Raw genomic sequence first — 19124 nt, forward strand, 5'->3', positions numbered from 1 at the left:
CCACCTACCCAGACACCCGGCTTCAGCCCGGAGCCACTGGTTTCTGGGATTAGAGGAAGCCCATTGGGACCAAGCTTCAGGGACTCTCCTAGAGGATGTGCATGCCTTCAAGCTGCCCCTGTCCAGATGGCTCTGTTGAAATGCAACTACCTGTGGGCCTGCCCCTTGCTGTTTCTGGGAAGGGAGAGCCTGCTTGGGAAGGGAAGCAGCAGGCAGAGGTGCGCCGTTGTCTCAGGGCGCCACTTGGCAGGAGCCCCATGTTGTGCCTGGCTTTGAGTGCCCTGTCCGTCCATTCCAGAGAAATCCACTCGCCTCACCTGGGAAACCTGCTAAGGCACTGGCTGGTGACCAGCAATTAGAAGGCAGGAAGGGCTTTAGGGTCCAGGATGCGGCAGACACCAGGAAAGGACCAGGAGCTACCCACAGCATTCCAGAGCAGAAAGAGCGACTCATAGCTTGTTTATTCAGTTCAATCCAGGGCAACTGTTTTAAAAATCCATACACAGGACAGGGGTTTTGCACACCATACATGATCTACACAATGTCATGCATAATGAATGAATCAGCACAAGGCAGGCAAGGACTGCAGATGAGCCTCCGATACACGCAGGCTCGTGCGGTTTTATCCTCCACAGACCTTCCTAGAAGACACTAAAATACCTTCTACCCTGGCAGTTTCTAAAATAGAAACACTTGAGTTTTGAAACTTCTAGTCAGGTACTAAATGGAGACTGTGTTCCACTTTGGAATGGGCCTCAGTATCTGCAGGCGTAAGTTTTATGAGCACCAGGAAGGCTCTGCTCAGAGGGAAATAGGGCAAGCCCACGCTGGCCCCAGGGCAGCCCAAGGCGCTTCACCACAGAGGCCACTGTACTGGAATGCTCCGCAATCAGGTTAAACCTCCAGAATCCAAATTTCTAGCCTATAATTTGCCAGCCCCTCCTCCAAACTGCCCTGCTGAGTTGTTCCTGCAGCTCCAACTAGCAGCTTATCTTCCATCTAGCAAGTTCCGGGGTTAAACTGAGCTTGTGCGTCCTCTCCACCTATCACCAACCCCAAGACACATGGTCTTCTATGTTCCCACAGAAATGCCTCATGCCTCTAGAAAGGCCAGAACTGGAAAAGCGTGCTGGATGAGAGAACAAAGAATTACAAGAATGTTATTTTCCCAATCTGTTTAAACATGGTATGTGGCATCTTTTCTACCCCTGTGGCACTGTCATTGGACACCTAGTGTCTGACTCTTGATGTGGCCACACCAAAAGCGCTGCCCAGCAGATCAGGCATAACGGCTGGCCCCCACTGGCAATGGGGTGTACTTTCCAGTCTGGGAAGCATGGCACTCCCTGGGACGGGCACACTTAGGGCGGGGGCACCAGATGGCCCAGGAAAGTGGGTGGCAAGAGTGAGCCCAGCATGGCCACTCTCAAAAGACTCAGGCCAGAGAAAGGGCTTGCTGCCTGCTCCCAGCATTGGGGAAGAGCGAGCCTATCTTGTCACTGCCGAGACACAAAATAGCTGTCTTGCACTGACGCTGACATTCTTTTGCAAAGCAAACAGTAAACCAGATAAGCCTTTTCAACAGGGCTCTGAGAAAGAGGAAACATGCACTAGAGAGCAAGCAAGTCGTGACAAATGTCTGCAGAAGATGCAAGGGACATGCCCTTTGAAAGACGCCAGGACTCTTCTCTGGCCCGGTGGGACACCATGGCCAGGCTTCCCATAAGTGTCATCACTGACACTGGTGATTCTCAGCACAGTTCCCAGAATGTCCCTCAGCATTTCAGAGTTACATGTTAAGGTTTATGTTCTCACCAGTAGGTCACATTCCCAGAAACTTCAGCTGGGTCAGGCAGGATTTCTTGACACAGGTAACCCAGGCCCTACAGAGATATTAGCATCAGAGCATGAAGTCCACTGACGACTTGTGAAAACAAATGAAAAGGCCTCCTCCAGGTGGCTGCTGGCCAACATGGTCAATGTAGTTTTTAAAAGCAGCTCGGGGCACAGCATGCTCACAGGAAAGCTGAGCTGCAGCCTGTATGTGAACAGCCCAAGAACACAGGCTACCAAATGCCCTTAGTGAAAACACCAGAATCCAGCCTGCACATGGCAGTAAACGTGTGAGCTGGGCCCCAGTGTGTGGCTGAGAGGCCTGGAGGGCCCAGCAAGGAGCACTATGTGGGGTTGTGCCTTCCTGCAGTTCCGTGTCACAAGCAGGACCCGCATTTGGCCACGACTGGCCTCTGGTGCCACCACCCACAGACCAGAACAGGTCAACAGCCTTGTCTAGACAGTAAGTCCCCTAGGCTGACCCTCCTGCTGCCTGGTACTACGGGCAACAGGAAGATGGGCAGGCTCTGCTGCCTGAGCGAGTACCCTTGACTTTCTGTGGCCACAACTCAGATGGGCAGCTGACTCAGCCTCAGGGGGCATTCCATGGCCAGGAGATGGAGGCCTCTGGACTGTGGGCCCTTCTCAACCTGGTGGCCTTGCTGGGTCAATGTGGCCAGGGGTTCCAGCCTGGCTGGGAAGAAAGCATTTGGGCCCAGTGTGCCTTGGAGTACCCCTCAGTTAATAGCCTCCTCGAGTGGGCATCTCACATAGGATGTCCACAGACATGCCTCCCTGACCCTGCCAGGCCTCCACCCTAGAAGCCTCCCCCAAGCCCTATAAGTGTGCCGCCTCCTGGAGCATGCACCACACCTGCTGGGCTGACATGTGCCCCAGACTCCTGCCTTCCCTACAAGCCAGGCCACCCAACTCCCTTCAGAACAGGGGAGGGAAGCACCAGGCCCAGCTATAATCCTGTGCCCCATCTAATCGCCATAGTCCCCGCCTAATCACAGAAAGTTGGCACTATCAGACGTGCCACCTGGCTACCATGCAGCCCACTGGAGGTGTCACAGGGCAAATATCTAAACTCACAACTCTACCCTGACTCTCAGGGCCTTCCCCAGGCTTCCTGCATCCCAGGCCACTTGTTTCATATCTTTGAGATGACCACAGGGTGGGAGCCCTGCCTCCTTTCTCAGGAAATCCCCAGGGCCAAGGACTCAGCCTTTCTTTGCCCTAAGCTTTTGGCAACAGAGTCTCTTGTTTAAAGATTCCCATTTTCTGAAGGAAAATCATTCAGGTTTTACAGCATTAAGACAGGAGTAAAACTTTGGTCTTGAACAGTCTGGCAGTGTCTAGGCAGCCTTGTGAGCAATTTTCATTTTTGAAATTCCCCCAAACATAGGCTCCCCCAGCCTGCGGGGAAGTGATTCACACAACCTGTAGGCTGCGCTCGTGCCCATCCAGCTGCACCTTGAGCTTGTGCAGCTCCTCGATCTCACGGTTGTGCCGCTCAGTTTTGTGGCGCACCAGCGAGCGGTAGAAGTGGATGGTGAAGACCACAAAGATGAGGCCCACAGGTACCATAATGATGGTGGACACGAGAGCGGCCTGCCAGCCCGTGTGGCCACTGGGGCCAGGTGCCGGACCGGGCTGGTGGCGCGCGTCCACAGGCAGGAACTTGATCCAGCAGAGCAGCACGACCTCGGCCAGGAAGAGCAGGATGCCAAGAACAGTGGAGAAGCCCCAGGCCAGCTCGATGTAGGGGTGCATGCGCTCGTGCGGTGACTCGCTAATGGAGTTGAGGTTGTGGATATTGCTCACGGCCTCCACATTGGGCAGGATGCACGTGCTGATGAGCAGGGCGAAGAGGTGCACGGCCACCAGCACCGTCGTGCAGGCACTGAAGGCTATAAGCAGCGGCCGTGGGTACTGGTACTGCGTCTCCAGCTGCACCTCCACCATGGCTACCTGCAAAGCAGAGAGAGCGCTGCTGGGCCAGGCACCCATGTTCTAGGCCCTTGCAGAGCACAGGGCTCCCTCCATGCTATTCAACTATTTTGAACTTTCCCTTTTTTCTGATTAGCTAGAGAAGATCTCACTGAGAAAAAATCTAAAAGTATAGAAGAGACTAAAGAAGCACGGGGTGAGGTCACCCTCTGGGTGCCTTCCCAGACACGGACTGTAGGCTGTATCTGGGGTGCTGAGCTACAAGCCAGGGCAGAGGCCACATTTCCCTGTGAACATGTGGCTTTGCTGTTGATATAAGAACCAGGCTACAGTGGCTTAGCTGCAAAACAACTGTTGTTTTCAAAAAATAAAAACTGAACTTTCAAAAGGTAAAAAAGCAAAAACAGAGGCTCCTGATGGTGCCCAGACACAGAGCTGCACACCTGGATAGCATCGCACAGACCACTGGGTGCATATCTCAGCTGAGACCAAAAGCCAGAGGGAGAAGTCGGCATCTCTGAAGGCCAGAAATGGAAATGGACATGAGAACCACGGTGAGGAGGGGCAGCTGTGGGAAGAGGGCTGGGCCAGGAAAAATGAGCTGAATCATCAACCTTAGTCACAGGATGCCAACAGGTGGATAAATCAAGAAACAGCAGTCTCTGAGTGTTACTTAGAAATGTAGAAACTGAGAGAGTTGCAAATGGGGGCCTCCAGGGGGCGGTTGTGTGGGGAACATAGGGGTGCAGGGCTTGTTATAAGCCTTTTAGCAGTAAAATTGATCCTTGAACAGCACTGGGTGTTAGGGGTGCTGACGCCCTGAGCAGCTGAAAATCCATGTGTAAGTGGACCCATACAGTTCAAACCCATGTTGTTCAAGGGTCAATTGTACTTAATTTTTAAACTATGTGCATGTAATGACTGATAAGTGAAGGGCGGGGGCGGGGAAGACCCACAGAGAGAACCAGAAGCCCCAGCTTATCTCTATAGCAGTGAATACCTATAGACATTTAAGTGGGACCTGCTCACACCAGGCCCTAAGGGACTTTCAAATGACAGACTAAGCAACACGCCCCTGCCCCTGCCTCTGCCCCTGCCAGGCTTCCCCAAGGTGAGACCCAGTCCATTCAGAATAGCTCCCTCCACAGCCCAGCACCATGCCACCCCACCAATCCCAGCACTGTGGATCTCCCCAGTAAAGGATTTTAATCCAGGCCCGGCAAAGACTCTGGTGCTCACCAAGGGCCTTATCCCAGGCACCCGAAGGTAAGAAACTAGACAAGTCAAGGAAGGGGGCAGAGAGGCAGAAAGAGAGAAGCCAGAAGAAGGCTTTCCCATCCACTGATGGCTCCTAGATCTGAGCCATCCCTGTTTTTAAATATTAACAAGAAATTTTCCACAACTTCTAACAACTATCACCTCTTAGAGTGAGAACCTCATTCCCTCAGTAAAGACAGAACATTTGGCAGGTTAAAAAAAACCCAAAAAACAAAAAATGCAGTCCTAGTGGACACTTGCTGAACAGAAGCTCAGCAGTGATTATTGTTCCAAAATGACAGTAGCCATATTACGAGAGTTGAGGGGTGGTTTTTTCTCAGTGCCTGTGGCCTGGGTATGTAGGCTCTTGTTACCACAAAGGATATGGCCCAACAAAAAGATGCTGTAAACTGCAGAGGGCACAAGCTAAGAAACAAAGATGATTAAAAAGCCTACAAGGAAGCAGTCTGTTTTACCTCAAGAGGAGAAAATGCCAAAAGGCCATTTTTTATTGTTTATGCAAAGATTTTAAGAGGGCTTTCAAATGACAGACTAAGCGTGTTACTTAGTCTGTCATTTGAAAGCCCTCTTAAAACCTCGTTTCTGTGTTAGAAGGATAAACATGAAGAGATAAGTTTAAGGTTAGGTATAACTGCTTGTTGTTGGACTGCTTGTTGTTGATGTATTGCAATTCTGGGAATATATAATATAAAGAGGGGACTCTACCTAGCAAACTGCCTGTTTTCATTTTTCCATGTCTCTGCCCTTATTCAGCTATGGTTTCCATGGCCAAAATGCTATCTGACATCTGTATTGGTCACTTCTTTCTCCCAAGCTGCACCACAGTCTGAATAGTTATCTGATTTACTGGTGGTAACTAATCTGATCAAGTGGACACACTGCTGCTTTCCCCATCATGGTCCTGGCGCCATGCTGTTTCCTTGCTTCCCAGTTTTCAGTTATGGTAGAATCTCCAGTACATGTTAGGCTGGGGCAGACTCCTGGGGAGGGACCTTCCAAAAGAGAAGGCAAGGGCACTGAAATGTATCCCCAGGCTTCTTGTTGGTACATAAGAAACACTCCATAAATGCTGAAGAAATGAATTACTACTGGGAAGCATGACTGCCCTTACTAAGCTAAGGATAGATAGCACTCTGGGGCTCACATCCAGGGATCTCGTCTCGTGGAGGCCACCATCCTCATTCTAAGACCACTTCATACCCCTGAAGGCTGCCCATAAGTCTTGAACTACTCCTTTAGAATTCACTCTTTGTTTTATAACTTTATTCACAGGGCTTGTTTTCACATTTTAAATGAGTGGTTTTGAAGCCTTCAACTTGGGTGACATTTGTTGGCTGGAAAAACAGGGCAGTTGCCCTAAGTTGGGAAATCCAAGTGTTTGGAAGGCCACAGTCTAAAATGACAGCTACAGACAGGAAGCGATTTCTGAGACCCGGGCTCCACACAGAAAGGAAACTCACTGTATTACATCATGCAATACTTCTCAGAGTTTTCGAAGTTAAAAAAATAGTAAGTACAGACCAGCAAAATGTAATGCAATACTATAATTCTTCTGTGATATAGAAATCAAGCTCTAATTTTAATAGTGATGTTTGAACTTCTCACACACATTCCTTAAAATTAAGCTTTGGGAAATATTCTGTCTTTTTAAGGTAATAGAAACCACAGGAATAAAATCACTATGAGCCAAAGTTATGCACCATATGATTGTAAACTTTTATAATTATGTTTTAAAAACAAAAACTTTGCTTTAAAAAAAAAATAAGACTTTGCTTTAAACTACAGACCAAAACCCAAATTTATTGCCTCTCAGTTTGGTGACCTCTGCCCTGCCCTGTATGAAGTCATGCCCTGACTCTGCAGGGTGTCATTTTTCCAACGGTGGCTCTACGGATGACTGAGCAGACCCTTGTCAGAGGAGTGGGCACAGTAGCTCGCTCTGACAGCTTTTTATTCTCTGCACTACCAATCTGACAACTGAAGCTCTGGACTGTGGAAAAACAACAATTATTTTTACATTAAAAAAACAAACAAACTTGCTTCCAGCCCAATAGAACCTCTGGGAATACAACAGGGAGAGGGGGGTGGCCACAGTGCCTAGAGTTCTCACTGACTACTGACATCTGTGCCCTCTGGGACAATTCCTTGAAGGGTTGTGGGTCGGGGGTTTTGGAGTTAAGAGGCGACATGTCCCTTCTCAGCGGGCTGGTTTTGCCCAAGACCGACTCTTGTCTGGGAGGATGAATCAGAAGAAAAGCCACAGCTAGGCAGCCGGGAGCAAGGCCAGAGGCTCTGCTTTGTCACCCCAGAGGCCACATTTGGGGGCATCTGCACCCCGGGCACTATACTGAGTAAACTCCAATCAATCTCACAGTTTCTGCTCAAGTCCCTGAGATTTCCAAGAGGTGCAGATGCGAGTACTTTTCTCCTGGAAACCCTGTATCCTGAAGCTATTTTAATTACTACCCTAACCTCCTTGCCAGGCAAATACTTTATGTGAACATGAGACTGAGGCTTTCTGTGGGCTCTGAGGCTTGGAGACTCCTCTGTATCCCCTAGCAAACCCTCTGGTTGACAGAGCAGTCCCTTTGAAGGAGATGGAATGTGGTCAGACTTCCTGCCCGAGGGGCTCTGAGGCAGTGCTCTGTCTGCTTCCTGAAGCATCCAGAGCCCATATTGCAGGCTGTGTTCCCACCAAGGGTTTGCACTCACCATGGCAAAGCCTGAGAGGAGGGCGGAGGTACGGCTGGAGGCCTTCAGCTTGGCCCTGCTCAGGTAGAGCTTCCTCCAAGAGAGGGCCTGCACGGAGTGGTGGTTGGAGGTGACCAGTTCCAGGTAGCTGCGGCGGACCCAGTCCCGGTAATCCATACCCTTATGGCCAGGATCAGAGCAGGCAGGAGTGGCGGGGTCCATAGGAACATTGAGCTCGGCACTCATGACGGGAGCCGGGCTGGGGGTGGGAGAGAGACACACTCAGGCATCGCAGAGGGTTCCCGGACCTGCAAAAGCCAGAATCCAAGCTCAGTTAACCTCTTCCGGGGCCTGCTGTATATACCCTACACTAGAGCCATGGAGGCCAGGGGAGTGTGAGTGGGGGTCTCTGTTTCTGATGCAGTCCCCACAAGGGAATGTGGGGACCATCTGCAGGAGAGGAGAGTCAGGAGTGCATTTCCAGGAACCACCACAGTGTCCAACGTTGTTCCTCCGCAAAGCTGGAGTTCGGCTTCCTGTCCTGAGCTCAGAAGGGCTCAAGTTGAGTATGGCTCTTGGTGAACAGAATTCCAAGGTTGGCCAAGAGCATGTAAGCAATCCTCCAACTTGCACCTACCTTCAGAGAGTAGGGAGTTGTAACATTTAGAAAGATCCTAGAACCTTAAGTTACCAAGCCTTAATGTGACTCAACTATGTGATCCTGAGCATGACACCTGACTTTACTGACCTCGCTCATTCTCAAACGGGGATATCCCCACCCTACAGGGATCTTAAACAAGATAACTGACCTGTATGTAAACTCAGAACTGCTTTTTCAATGTCCAGGTGTCAACCATGAAATACATATATCCAAATAGCCTCTAGTTTCTCAAATCCAACTTAAATTTTAATCAGCACAGTTTACTCTAAAAAATACTCGGCTTATATACATAAAGTAAAGCCACATCCAGTCCGCAATGAAAACCTTTAGCAAAATGAAAAACTAAATCCACTAACATGGGCATATTTCATGGAGAAATGGAGACTGGAAGCCCTTGGAGTCATCCCAGGTAGACATCTGGTGTGACAATAACACGGAATGAAGATCTTGTTGAGATTTGTGAACCTAAACCCAAATCTCCATTAATCCAAATAGGGATTGGCAGTCTCGTGTGGCCCAAGGGGCCAGCGCATGTGGCAACACACTGGAATCAGCTCTAATGAACCTGCAGGACAGGCTTTAAGGGCACAGGCACCTCGCAGTTCAGTTGGCATCAGATATTAACTTGTATGTTCAGGCTGGAATAGGCCCCATGAAAAGCCTACTTAAGGCTATTACAAACAGATCAGGGTTTCTGGATACCAGGGAGCAAGGCTGGGGGTGGGTAGGTGGGGTCAGGGTCAATGACTGAGGAAGTCCCCCAAACCTGATCCATCAATGCCATCCTCTAAAAGGATTCTATGGGAAGGTCCTGGAATTGGGAAGAGCTCTCTATTTTGTGGTACTTTCCTCTTTGTTCACTGCCAGGCTGTGGAGGCACAGCTTTTACTGGCCAACAGGACACTAGGGAACAGTTCTATGCTCTTCTGTTTCTGCCAGGGATGCCAATTACTAGATCATTCATAGGAATACCAACTTGGAAGCCTTGGTCACTGCCCCCTTGCCCATGTCTGCAGCCAGAAGCACTGCTTTCAAGCACTACAATCACTGGAAGGTCCCCTCCCTGGGGGAGAATTCAGGGGAATGTTGTTCACTAGCCAATCCATTGGCTAGCTCCAAATAATTTCGAGTGGCATCATTTGGAAATGCACTCTTTTTCTTTCACGTGTAACAGAAGTGGGCCTATGGGTAAGATGAAAACAGTGTACTGCATATGGAGGGGTGAAAGGCACAACCTTTTCTACCTCAGAGTATCCATCATTCCATCCTCCATCCTTGCATCTAAGAGAGGCTTACTGTGCCCTAAGGTAAGACTGCATTTGGTACTTAGGCATCGAAGATGAAAGAGGTGAGGATCCTGTGAGTTCCCATGCCAGGAGGCAAGTGATATAAGGAAGTGATTCTCATCCGATGAGCTAATGTTGTTTTAGTGGAGAGGGTGTGAAGGCCGAGGGAGCAGAGGAGAAACTGGCTGCCTCATCTCTGGGCAGGCAGAAGGTCCCTGTTAGGGAGCAAGGACAAGGAACAAGAAGGACAAGGTAGTGAAGGCAATACTGGCAAAGAGGGACCCTCCCTCAAAGACAAGATTCTGCCTGCCTGGGAGGGTTCTGAGAGGCAGGGAGACATGGCAGGAAGGCTGGCTACAGAGGAAGTCAAGGAAATGGTGGTGGGGTGGGGGCGGGAGAGAGAAGGCAGGATGCAGGGAGTAATGGAGCCCTGGCAGACCAGGCAGTATGACTGTGCTGGACTTTCTCTTATGGTGCCCTGCCATGGAGCATGGAAAGAGTTGGTGAGGGGAGCAACCTGGGGTCAGCCTGGTCTATGTGCCCACTGAAGTGACTGGCTAATTAGGAGGGGCAGGAGAGCCTGGTAGCCTCCAAAAGGACAAAGGCATGTATGGGGTGAAGAAGAAGGAAGCCCTGGGGTCACCAATGAGCAGGGGTGAAGAAAAAGGAAGCCCTGGGCTCATGTTCGAGAATGGCCATGGAGAGCTTCAGCAGCACTGAGGTCTGACCTTGTCCTTCGGGGAATGGCCAGGGCAGTCACAGCAGCCCTGCAAACATCCTCAGAGTGGCAGGGGTGGGAAGGAAGGGCTGTCTGTCGGCTTGGAGCCTGAGTCCTGAAGATAGAAAAGCCATTTCCTGCAGAGGGAGCAGCCCAGACCTAATTCGAACCCATCCTAACCCTGCCAGCCCCAGCGTCCTACCTTGTGCTAAGCCTCCTCCCCTGCTTGGGGAGGGGCAAAGTCTGGTCCCCACACACTCAGCTCTGACAGGGGGTTGGGTGCGACAAGATGGAGTCCGATATTTCTGTCAGGTGGCAGAGGCTCCAAAGGATGCTCTCCGGGTCAAATCTTGTGGGGTTTTTGTTTGTTTCTATATAAGGGGCAGTCAGAGAAAGGAGATCTGGTACATTAACGAGAACTCTCTCTTGGCAGGCTTGTTTGAAACACGTCCAGGGGTTGGGTTTGGGGTTTGCCTATCTTAACTTCCTTTAAGCATCTGGGACGCAAGTAATGGCGAATGCCACGAAGAAATGTCTGTTTCTGATTCTTTCTGTCACACCCGCATGGGGCGGGGCCCCAGCAACCTCCACAGGGGTCTCCCAAAGGCGTCCACCTGCATCTCCATCCCTTCCCCAGCGGCCGCAGGACCCGGACTCAGCCCGCGCCCCGACCTCCCAGTCCTCTCCGCACCGCACCCCACCCGGGGATCCTACGGGGTTGGGGTCACTTGGCTTCCCCCCAAACCCACAGCCATCTCATCATGAGCCTGCTTTGGAGAAAGCCTGTTCCCTCCCTTGTCGAGTCTCCTGGTGCGACTCTGTCCCGCAGACGGGGTGGGACCAACCTACCCCCACCAGACCTCCTCAGCGACGCGCACTCACCGAGCTGCTCTGCCAGCCCAACCCAGCCCGGCTCGGCTCCAGCTCAAGCGCGCTGCCGGAGGCGCTGGCGTGGCCGTGTGGCCCTGTGGCCCCGTGGCCCTGTGGCAGGGCACGGGCGCCAAGCGCGGCTCCTCCTTCCGCGGGTCCCGCGGGGTCCCCCTCAGCCCCGCCTCCGCTGGTTACTCCGCCCCCGCCTGCCCGCAGCAGCCGCTGCCAAGGCAACGGCGCGCTGCAGTCACGTGACCTGATGGCGGGGGCGCTGCAGGCCACGTGACCCAGTGAGCCCAGAGGGGCGGGGTGCCCTGGTGTGTGGACTCCCATCGCGTTCCAGTGCAAAAACCCTCGAAGGGTGCACATCTCTCTCGTCCCCCGGCGCGCCGCGAATAGCAGTCGACAGGGATTGGCGCGGCGGCGGCCACCAGGGGAGCTGGAAGCCCGGGCATCCCTCACTCTCCCATCCCCACGCCGGCCGCTTGGTCACCCTGGGCCCCAGCGACAGGACGATGAGGCTGCGCAGTCTCACCCCGGGTCTGTCCAGGAAGTCCAGGGCAGGGTAGGCCCTGTCGGACCGAGGTGTGTGGGTCTGAGCGCAGATGGGAGTGCGGGGTTCCCAGGGTGAGCCCCGAAGGAAGCCCAGAATCGGTCATTGGTCGTGTGGAGGGGTAGGAAGAGGCCAAAAGGGCGCACCCTGAAAGAAAAGGGAACAGGGAATCCATTATCAGACTGCAGGGTGGGCGAGAGTGAGGTGGGTAGCGTGGGGCAAAGGGGTAGAAGGGCAGGCTGTTTGGGAACGGCCAGGCGGCTACGCCCGAGTTTGCCTAGGTGGATAGTGGCACTATGCAGAGCGAAAGCCCAGTCTGTCAGCTGGTCGCCCATAAACATACCCTACACTCCCAGACCCCGCGAGACCCTCGAGGACCTAACCCAGATGTTGCAAGCTCGGGATCCTAACCCTGGTGGACGCACGCGGAGCTGTTCTAGTGTTCTCAGACCGCAGGGTACCTGGGGTGAAAGTGTTTCTGCGGTGACCCAGCCCCTTTCATTCGCTGCTGCAAGGACTCTCTCACGAGTAATGGTGAACTCCCCGGTTTTATTACGAGATATTCAAACAGGAAGGTTCTTTTCAGGAAGTGCACATGAATGATTCACTACAAGGCGAGATGGGTTCATATCAGCCCTCCGTGCCAGACTGCCTGTCCTTCCTGCATGCCCTACATAGGATTTTTTCATGTCACAACAGCACTGAACGGTGACACATTTATCCAAAAATGATACCTTTTGATCAAGGAGGACACAAAACAGGCTAAGCTGGTTCCCCCTCTGGTTACCTCCCTAACAAAGGTTATAGGAAAATCCTGGGGTCTGATTACTGCCCCACCCCCATGACTACACAAAAGGGGTTGTTTGAATTTCAGGGGGCAAAATCCTTTAAAAATAATCATACTGTGGCTTTCAAACCTCAAGCTCTTCCTAAAATGACCTGGAAAACATGAAGAAAAACACTGTAAACTACAGTAGTTGCGTCATACATGAGAATTCTTTCAGCAACGATGTCATTTGCTTGTTGAGCTCCGAGCCTTGAAGCCTGAGTGCATATCCTTTACAAAGCTTCCTATTCCAGTCAGCGATGCCCCCACCCCAAGTATTTATCCAGCAGGCCTAGGCAGAAGCAAAACATGTCATAATTACCAGTGCTTGTCAGAGCTAGTTTCCTATGAAACACAGAAAATGGCTTTTCTTATCCCTAGAAGATTGAGGAAGGTGACGGCACCATTTTGAAAGGAGAGAGATTGAATAATCACAGTACTAATGGTTGGAGGGCCTCCTCAGGCGCCCAAGTGATTGAGTGGGTGTTACACAGAGGGCAAGGAGGTTCAGGTAAAGATCCACAAGTACTAGCCACCCAGCAGATGTCCAGGCTACAGTTTAGGCGGTTATTTCCCTAGTTGGTTGATCTTGGCAAGTTGCTTCTGCTCCCAAGGCCTCAGCTACCCTACATTTGAAAAAGACCAATTCTTTGAGTCATATCCCAGTGGTGAACCACCTGCTAGTCTTCCTCATTAATGCATGCCCCCTCATTCAAGGAAGACTGTGGTCTCTGCTTTCCTTTCCATCCCAGGTCTTATCTAGAATAGCCACATAGCTGACAGGACAATGTATCCAGTTCCCTGACACACCAGTTGTCCCCTTAGCCATTCAATCCTATGGCCTAGCCCTTGTCATCACTCTGTGAAATTTTAAATTCAAGTATCTCTCTTTCCGATGCTTTCTCACTCAGTTCTCAACCTTTTTCACTCAATTCACCACCTCTTCCTTGACCCTGCTGAGACCCACCTTTCCTCCTCAGTCTCCATTCCTCTTCAGCCTGACTCCTTCCAACCTCTCCTGCTACCATCTTTCCCCACTTCATGCCAAACTTCATGAAATAGCTGTCATCACTTCCTTAATTTCCTCCTCAGCCCTCTGCACTCCACTAACATTGTATCGTTACATCCAGAAGATATTTCAGCCATTGCCTTGTCTGTTATTGGGTACCCCTCCTTCCATCTAGAAATGCTTTTTGCTTTGGTGACTCCACCTCTTTTTTCCACCTGTGCAGGTTCCTCCTCTGCTGTCTGTCCCCTAGATGTTTCTCAGGGTTCCGTCTGGGTCCTCCGCTCTTCATTTCCTCCTGACTGGCCTCACCTTTGTTTCAGAAGCCTAATGACTCCTAGCCCAGATCTCCTCCCAGCCTGGCAGGGCCTATCCCAAACTTCGCCATGCCCACAGCTGAATCCATCATCTTCCCCTCACATACCTGCTCCACCTCCTGAATCACCCACTTCAAAAGCTGTTCCATCATCCACCCAGCTGGTGACACTATAGGTCTGCTGTCATTCTCGACTCCACCTTCCCCCATCAAGTCCTGTGAATTCTCCTAAGTCTCTGGAATCACCCCCATTTCTCCCTGTCCCCAGTGGCCTCTATGCTAATTCAGGCCAATCTGCATTACTGCAAGAGCTTCCCCTTCCTATTTTTCACACTGCAAAGTAAAAAACTCCCCTCAAGTCTCCACATTCCACCCCCAGCTCTTCAGTTTCCCTGGAATCAACTCTAGTCCCCTTAACGTGATTTAGAAACCATGGCAGGGCATCTGCTCTCTCTTCAGCTTGCTTTCTTAGTAGTCCTGCATGACTGAACTAGTCATGAGCTCAGCTCAGCCCTCCCTCATGCCAGAGGCCTGGGTCACATGCCCACACAGCACCGTTCTACACTGCATTGGCCTTTTTGTCTGTCCGTGATCAGATCTGGAGCTCCTTGAAGGCAAGGTCTGTATTGCTTACTATCATCCCCATTGCCTAACAAAGTGCCCTTAGGAATCCTTTGGATTTAGTTGGTATTCAATAAACATTTGCTACATTCTATGGCATAAGAAAACTGAGTATTGCCTCATAGGACTTGCCCCAGGTTAATTTCTAAGGGTATTCTCTTTATTGAGATATGTTAATATATGGTAATTATAGCCCACTTCAGTCCAGTATGCCCAATAGTAAACATTTAACTTAACTTCCAAAGGGGAAGAGAAAACATGCCTTTTTCCAATGATGATTCCAAAGGAAACATTTCCACACAGCTCTTTCCATGTAGCCTGGAAACCAGATTTATATTCCTGTTTCCAAAAGTCAACATCATCATTTCTCTAACTCAATTTTTTATTTTTCCAAAAGATAAATGTTAGAAGTAGAGAAGTGAATTTAAAATAGTAATGACACTTAATATGCTCCAAACCAGTGTTTCTCAAGGCATGGGGCAGGGGGGATCCACAGTGGAATCTATTCAAATGCGTACTTGGGGCCTGAACTATGGTGAACCAGAGTCTCCGGGGGTGTGTGCTGGTGGTCTGGGGTTTTTAGGCAGCTCCTCGACTGGCAATGCTGCACTGTGGGCATCACTTTAGCAGTCCCTGACAAATATATATAACTATATACATCTACTCTTAGGTTCTTCCTGTCATAGAAGCAGTTTTTTTCAGGCATGAACAACTTACCTATTTGCTTTCAATCACTGGGATTTGCACTGTCATCTAACTGACATTTATTGAGCATTTATTCCATCCCAAGCACTGTGCTGGCACTAGGGGTACAGCAAAAAGCAGGACAAATAAGGTCTTCATTCTCACAAAGCTCAGAGTTGAGTTTAGGGGTGAGGGAGGTGCTGGTGTGGCAGGGTGTAGATAAGTAAACAAATAATGGGTGCTGTTAGAAAATGAACAGAACAGTGGTGGTGGGTAGGTGGGTGGGTTGAAAGCTGACTGACAGAAGAAGAAGAGGCAGATCAAGTGCAGAGTTCCTGAGGCAGGAACAGGTTCCAGAGATGGGGCTTTTGGGAACAAGAGTGAGCACAGCAGGGCACAAGAGGCAGGTCTGGATAACTGGGCCTTGCAGCTCCTACTAAAGTGTAAGGGAAGCCATCAGGGTCTTAAAACAGAGGGGTGACAAGATCTGATTTCTGCTTTTAAAAGATCACTCTGGCTGCTGTGAACAGATTTTTTGGGGGAGGGGATGTGCTTAAGTAGAAAGAGGCCACGACATCCATCCAAGCTAGAGATGCTGGACTGAGATGAACAAGGCAGAGATGAGAGTGAACAGGCCCAGGACATGCTGATGAATGGGTGTGCGGAGAAAGTGTGAAAAACAGGAACCAAGGATGACCCTGACTCCTAGCTTAGGGGCTCAAGCAACTGTCTGAATGGTGGCGCAATTTACCAGGGTGGGAAGATGAAGGAATGTGCTTAGGGGGCAAAGAACTTGTTTTTCTTATATTAAGTTCTAGGTGCCCATGAGACATCCAAGGTGAAGTATCAGGTAGGCAAGGTGGACTGAGTCTGAGGCTCCAAAAGGAAGTGGAAGCCACAAACCCAGAAGGCATTGGTGAGGACAGCATGTAAAGCCACAGGCTAGATGAGATCCTGGGGTCTGAGTATTGACAGATGACACTAAGACATTCCAAGCCACCCCAACATTCGGGATGAGCAGAGAAGCAAGCAAGGGAAAGACGCAAAGGCAGGAGGCAATACTGTCAGGAAGGCTGAGAGGAGTTTGGAAAATTGTATAGAAGGGCACCAAAGGGCTGGAGTTGGCAAGACTAGAAGGATTTCAGTGGAGTGATGGGATGAAAACTTAGACAGGGATGAGGGCAGAGAGGTAGAAGTGAACACAGAGAGCTCTTGGGGCATATGGCTGAGAAGGGAGTGAAATGGGTGAGAGAGAACCTGGAGATAAGGGCTTCTGTTTTGTTGTTTCACCATGGGAGACCCCAGAGCTGCTAGCTGAGGGAGGGAACGGCAGGTCCAGAAGAATGGGGAGAAGGGCTCTACATTGTACCAGGAGGGAAAGCAGGGCACACTGGCTCTGATGCTCATGTCCATGCCCTGGGCTGGTGGATGAAGCGGGGAGGGGGCATGAGGGGTTGGCCTGAAGCTTCTGCTTTCTTTCTATTCTAGGACACAGTAACCTGCTAGGGTGGGGGCTAGGGATGGGGATCTAAGGAGAGTGGACATGTAGAAGTACCTTTTAGAAAGTGGGACAGTGATTATACTAGGGAAGATCTAAGGCTAGGTGGGGAGTGCTGGGTTCCTGTGTGACATCTGTGGGCCTCCATTTAAAATGGGACTGATCAGTCTAGCTGCTTGATTCTCCAGGTACAATGAAGCATCAGGGAACATAGCCACAAAGTACAATTTCCTGCTTTAGGAAACACATCTCTAAGGTTAGGCTTGCTCATGCATATTCACTCACTCTCCAAACATATACATACAACTGATTCTCATTCACAGTAGGCATGTTCTTGAGTCACCAAGAACACTTTAAGTAGCAAATGCTGAACCATAACTGATCAAGCAAATACAAGGTTGGGTTCCTAAGACTGGTCAGAAAATCAGTTGATCATGTGTTTTTGTTTAAAGACACCTTTGTTAATAAATATATATTATTGATTCATTAATGTTGAATCATAGCCAAGAGCGCTATAACTCATGCCTGAACGAAGCTTATCTAAGGCTCAGTGCAGCGTTCTTGAACTTAGGAACACTAGACAGCACTTCAGCACTACACTTGGGGGCCATTTTAAACAGAGAAATAACCAACAAAAAGCAAAAATTGCAAACAAACAAACAAACAAAAACCCAAACAAACCCCCTGCCATTAAATAAGTTTGAGCTGAAATAAGAAGGCAGAGCGTTACCATGTCTGACCTCAGCTTGGCGTGTGTGCATCAGGCAACTCAAATTTTTGCCACCCGGCACATATCTGCAAAAGTACGAGTACTAACTTTGGTGTTACAAATAAATGTTAGTTAATCTACAAACATAGAACTTGTGAAAAATGAATCAATTATATTTAAAACTATGACATATTATGATATACTATTACACACACACGCAAATGTACCACGGAGCTTATTAAAGGAGGGGCCTACGGCCTACAGCCCTGGAACCAAAACAACAGCCCTGGGGAACCCCTCCCTACCAGATTTGGGCTACATACAGCTTCTTCCTCAGAGCAGCACAGCAGGGGGTAGGATGATGGATTCTGGAGTCATACTACTTGCATTCAAAGGCCACATCTACCACTTATTGCTAGGTGACTTGGACAAGTTTCCAGACCTGTGTTTATAAATCTCATTTGGTAAATCTATATGGGACACCTAATTAAAAAGAAAGAGTATTCTAACACAAATAACTATGCCTGGCACAGGGCTGTCACTTAGTGCTCAATAAATGTCTGGTGAATAAGTGAATAAACTCCTAATTTGCCTGGTAAATCAGAATTCTTATACATGAATTTTCCTGAGACAACCAAGTTATATATACCTTTTCAATTTAGATTTCTTCCCACCCATGAGCTAATCGATAAGGTCATTACTTAATGATTCTCTCCTTGCCATGGCTTTTTTGAGGGGGGGCGGTCCTCTCAGTATCACCCGCTCCCTTCTCACTGATGACATCTAATTGTTCCCCTTTCTCAAACAATACCCTGAAGAAGACTGAGTTATTCAACCAAGGTACTGATGACACCTTAAAAACTGTCAGAAACTGCTACAGGACGCTTCCTACCTAAATATCATCTTCTAAAAGGTAGTAAAGGTATAAAACATAAACACCCTGCCTGGTATCCTATTTGTTTAGTCTTCACCCACCCACAATTGCCTAACTAAGCTCTTGGTCAGGTGCATCGGGCAGAGGCAGGAAGTGACTTGCCCAAAGTTTCCTGTCTCATCAGAGGCAGAATCAGGGCTCAAATCCAAGTCTTTGGGCTTGGAACTCTGGCATCCTCCAGTTTTCAGTGCAAGACAATACCATGAGATCCAAGATGAAGACTCAAAGCAAGAGTTGTGACACACATGGAGGGGTGGGGGTGGGCGAGATAAGGAAACCAACCTTCGACCTCTGTCAAAGACAGAGGAACAAAAACCAAAACACAAACTGACCAACCAGTCCCTGACCGAAAAGAAACACAGGTTTCAAAATGTACAGCCAGGGTGTGTGCTCGTTTATTAGGGCTAACTTTCCATTTCAGCTTCCTGGGAAAGAAAAATTCCTGTGATGTGAACTGTGGAAAGGACAGATGTTACCACAGATGTTGCCTGGCTTGGGGAAGGGCCAGGGAAATCAATACTAGAAAAGTGAAAGAATAGTAAAATATTTCTTGGTTTTCCTTCACTCAAAACCAATTTCCTTAATTCTACCAAATTCCTTAAAAAGCACAAAATATCCCGAGAAACTTGGAATTGGAGATAAATAATCCAAAAAGTGAGCAAAGGCTCTAATTAGAAACTTTCTCTT

General features: G+C 49.5%; 1 protein-coding gene across 8 annotated transcripts; it reads right to left on the reverse strand.

The window, feature by feature from the left end:
- Window positions 1–428: 428 nt before the first annotated feature.
- ORAI2 (ORAI calcium release-activated calcium modulator 2) lies at window positions 429–19118 on the reverse strand. Of its 8 annotated transcripts, none has more exons than XM_025051499.1 (5): window positions 12305–19118; window positions 11826–11990; window positions 10623–10791; window positions 7777–8063; window positions 429–3807 (listed from the first exon to the last, which is right to left on the reverse strand). In XM_025051499.1, the coding sequence occupies exons 4-5, from the start codon at window positions 7999–8001 to the stop codon at window positions 3268–3270; spliced, it is 765 nt and encodes a 254-aa protein (XP_024907267.1). In that variant the 5' UTR covers window positions 8002–8063; window positions 10623–10791; window positions 11826–11990; window positions 12305–19118; the 3' UTR covers window positions 429–3267. The 8 variants fall into 8 exon arrangements, with proteins under 8 accessions (XP_024907267.1, XP_024907268.1, XP_015450110.1 ...); XM_025051500.1 differs by lacking the exons at window positions 11826–11990; window positions 12305–19118 and adding exons at window positions 10431–10535; window positions 11303–11485; XM_015594624.2 differs by having other exon boundaries at window positions 11826–19118.
- Between the last annotated feature and the right edge of the window lie 6 nt (window positions 19119–19124).

Source organism: Pteropus alecto, unplaced genomic scaffold, assembly GCF_000325575.1.
Source record: "Pteropus alecto unplaced genomic scaffold, ASM32557v1 scaffold68, whole genome shotgun sequence".
Taxonomy (NCBI): Eukaryota; Metazoa; Chordata; class Mammalia; order Chiroptera; family Pteropodidae; genus Pteropus; species Pteropus alecto.

Excerpts from the sequence above, each read along its gene's own strand:
- ORAI2 (XM_025051499.1), bottom strand. The coding sequence starts at position 8,001 with ATGAGTGCCGAGCTCAATGTTCCTATGGACCCCGCCACTCCTGCCTGC. Across the intron at positions 3,808-7,776 it reads TCCTCTCAGGCTTTGCCATG|GTAGCCATGGTGGAGGTGCA; the intron begins GTGAGTGCAAAC and ends TCTGCTTTGCAG.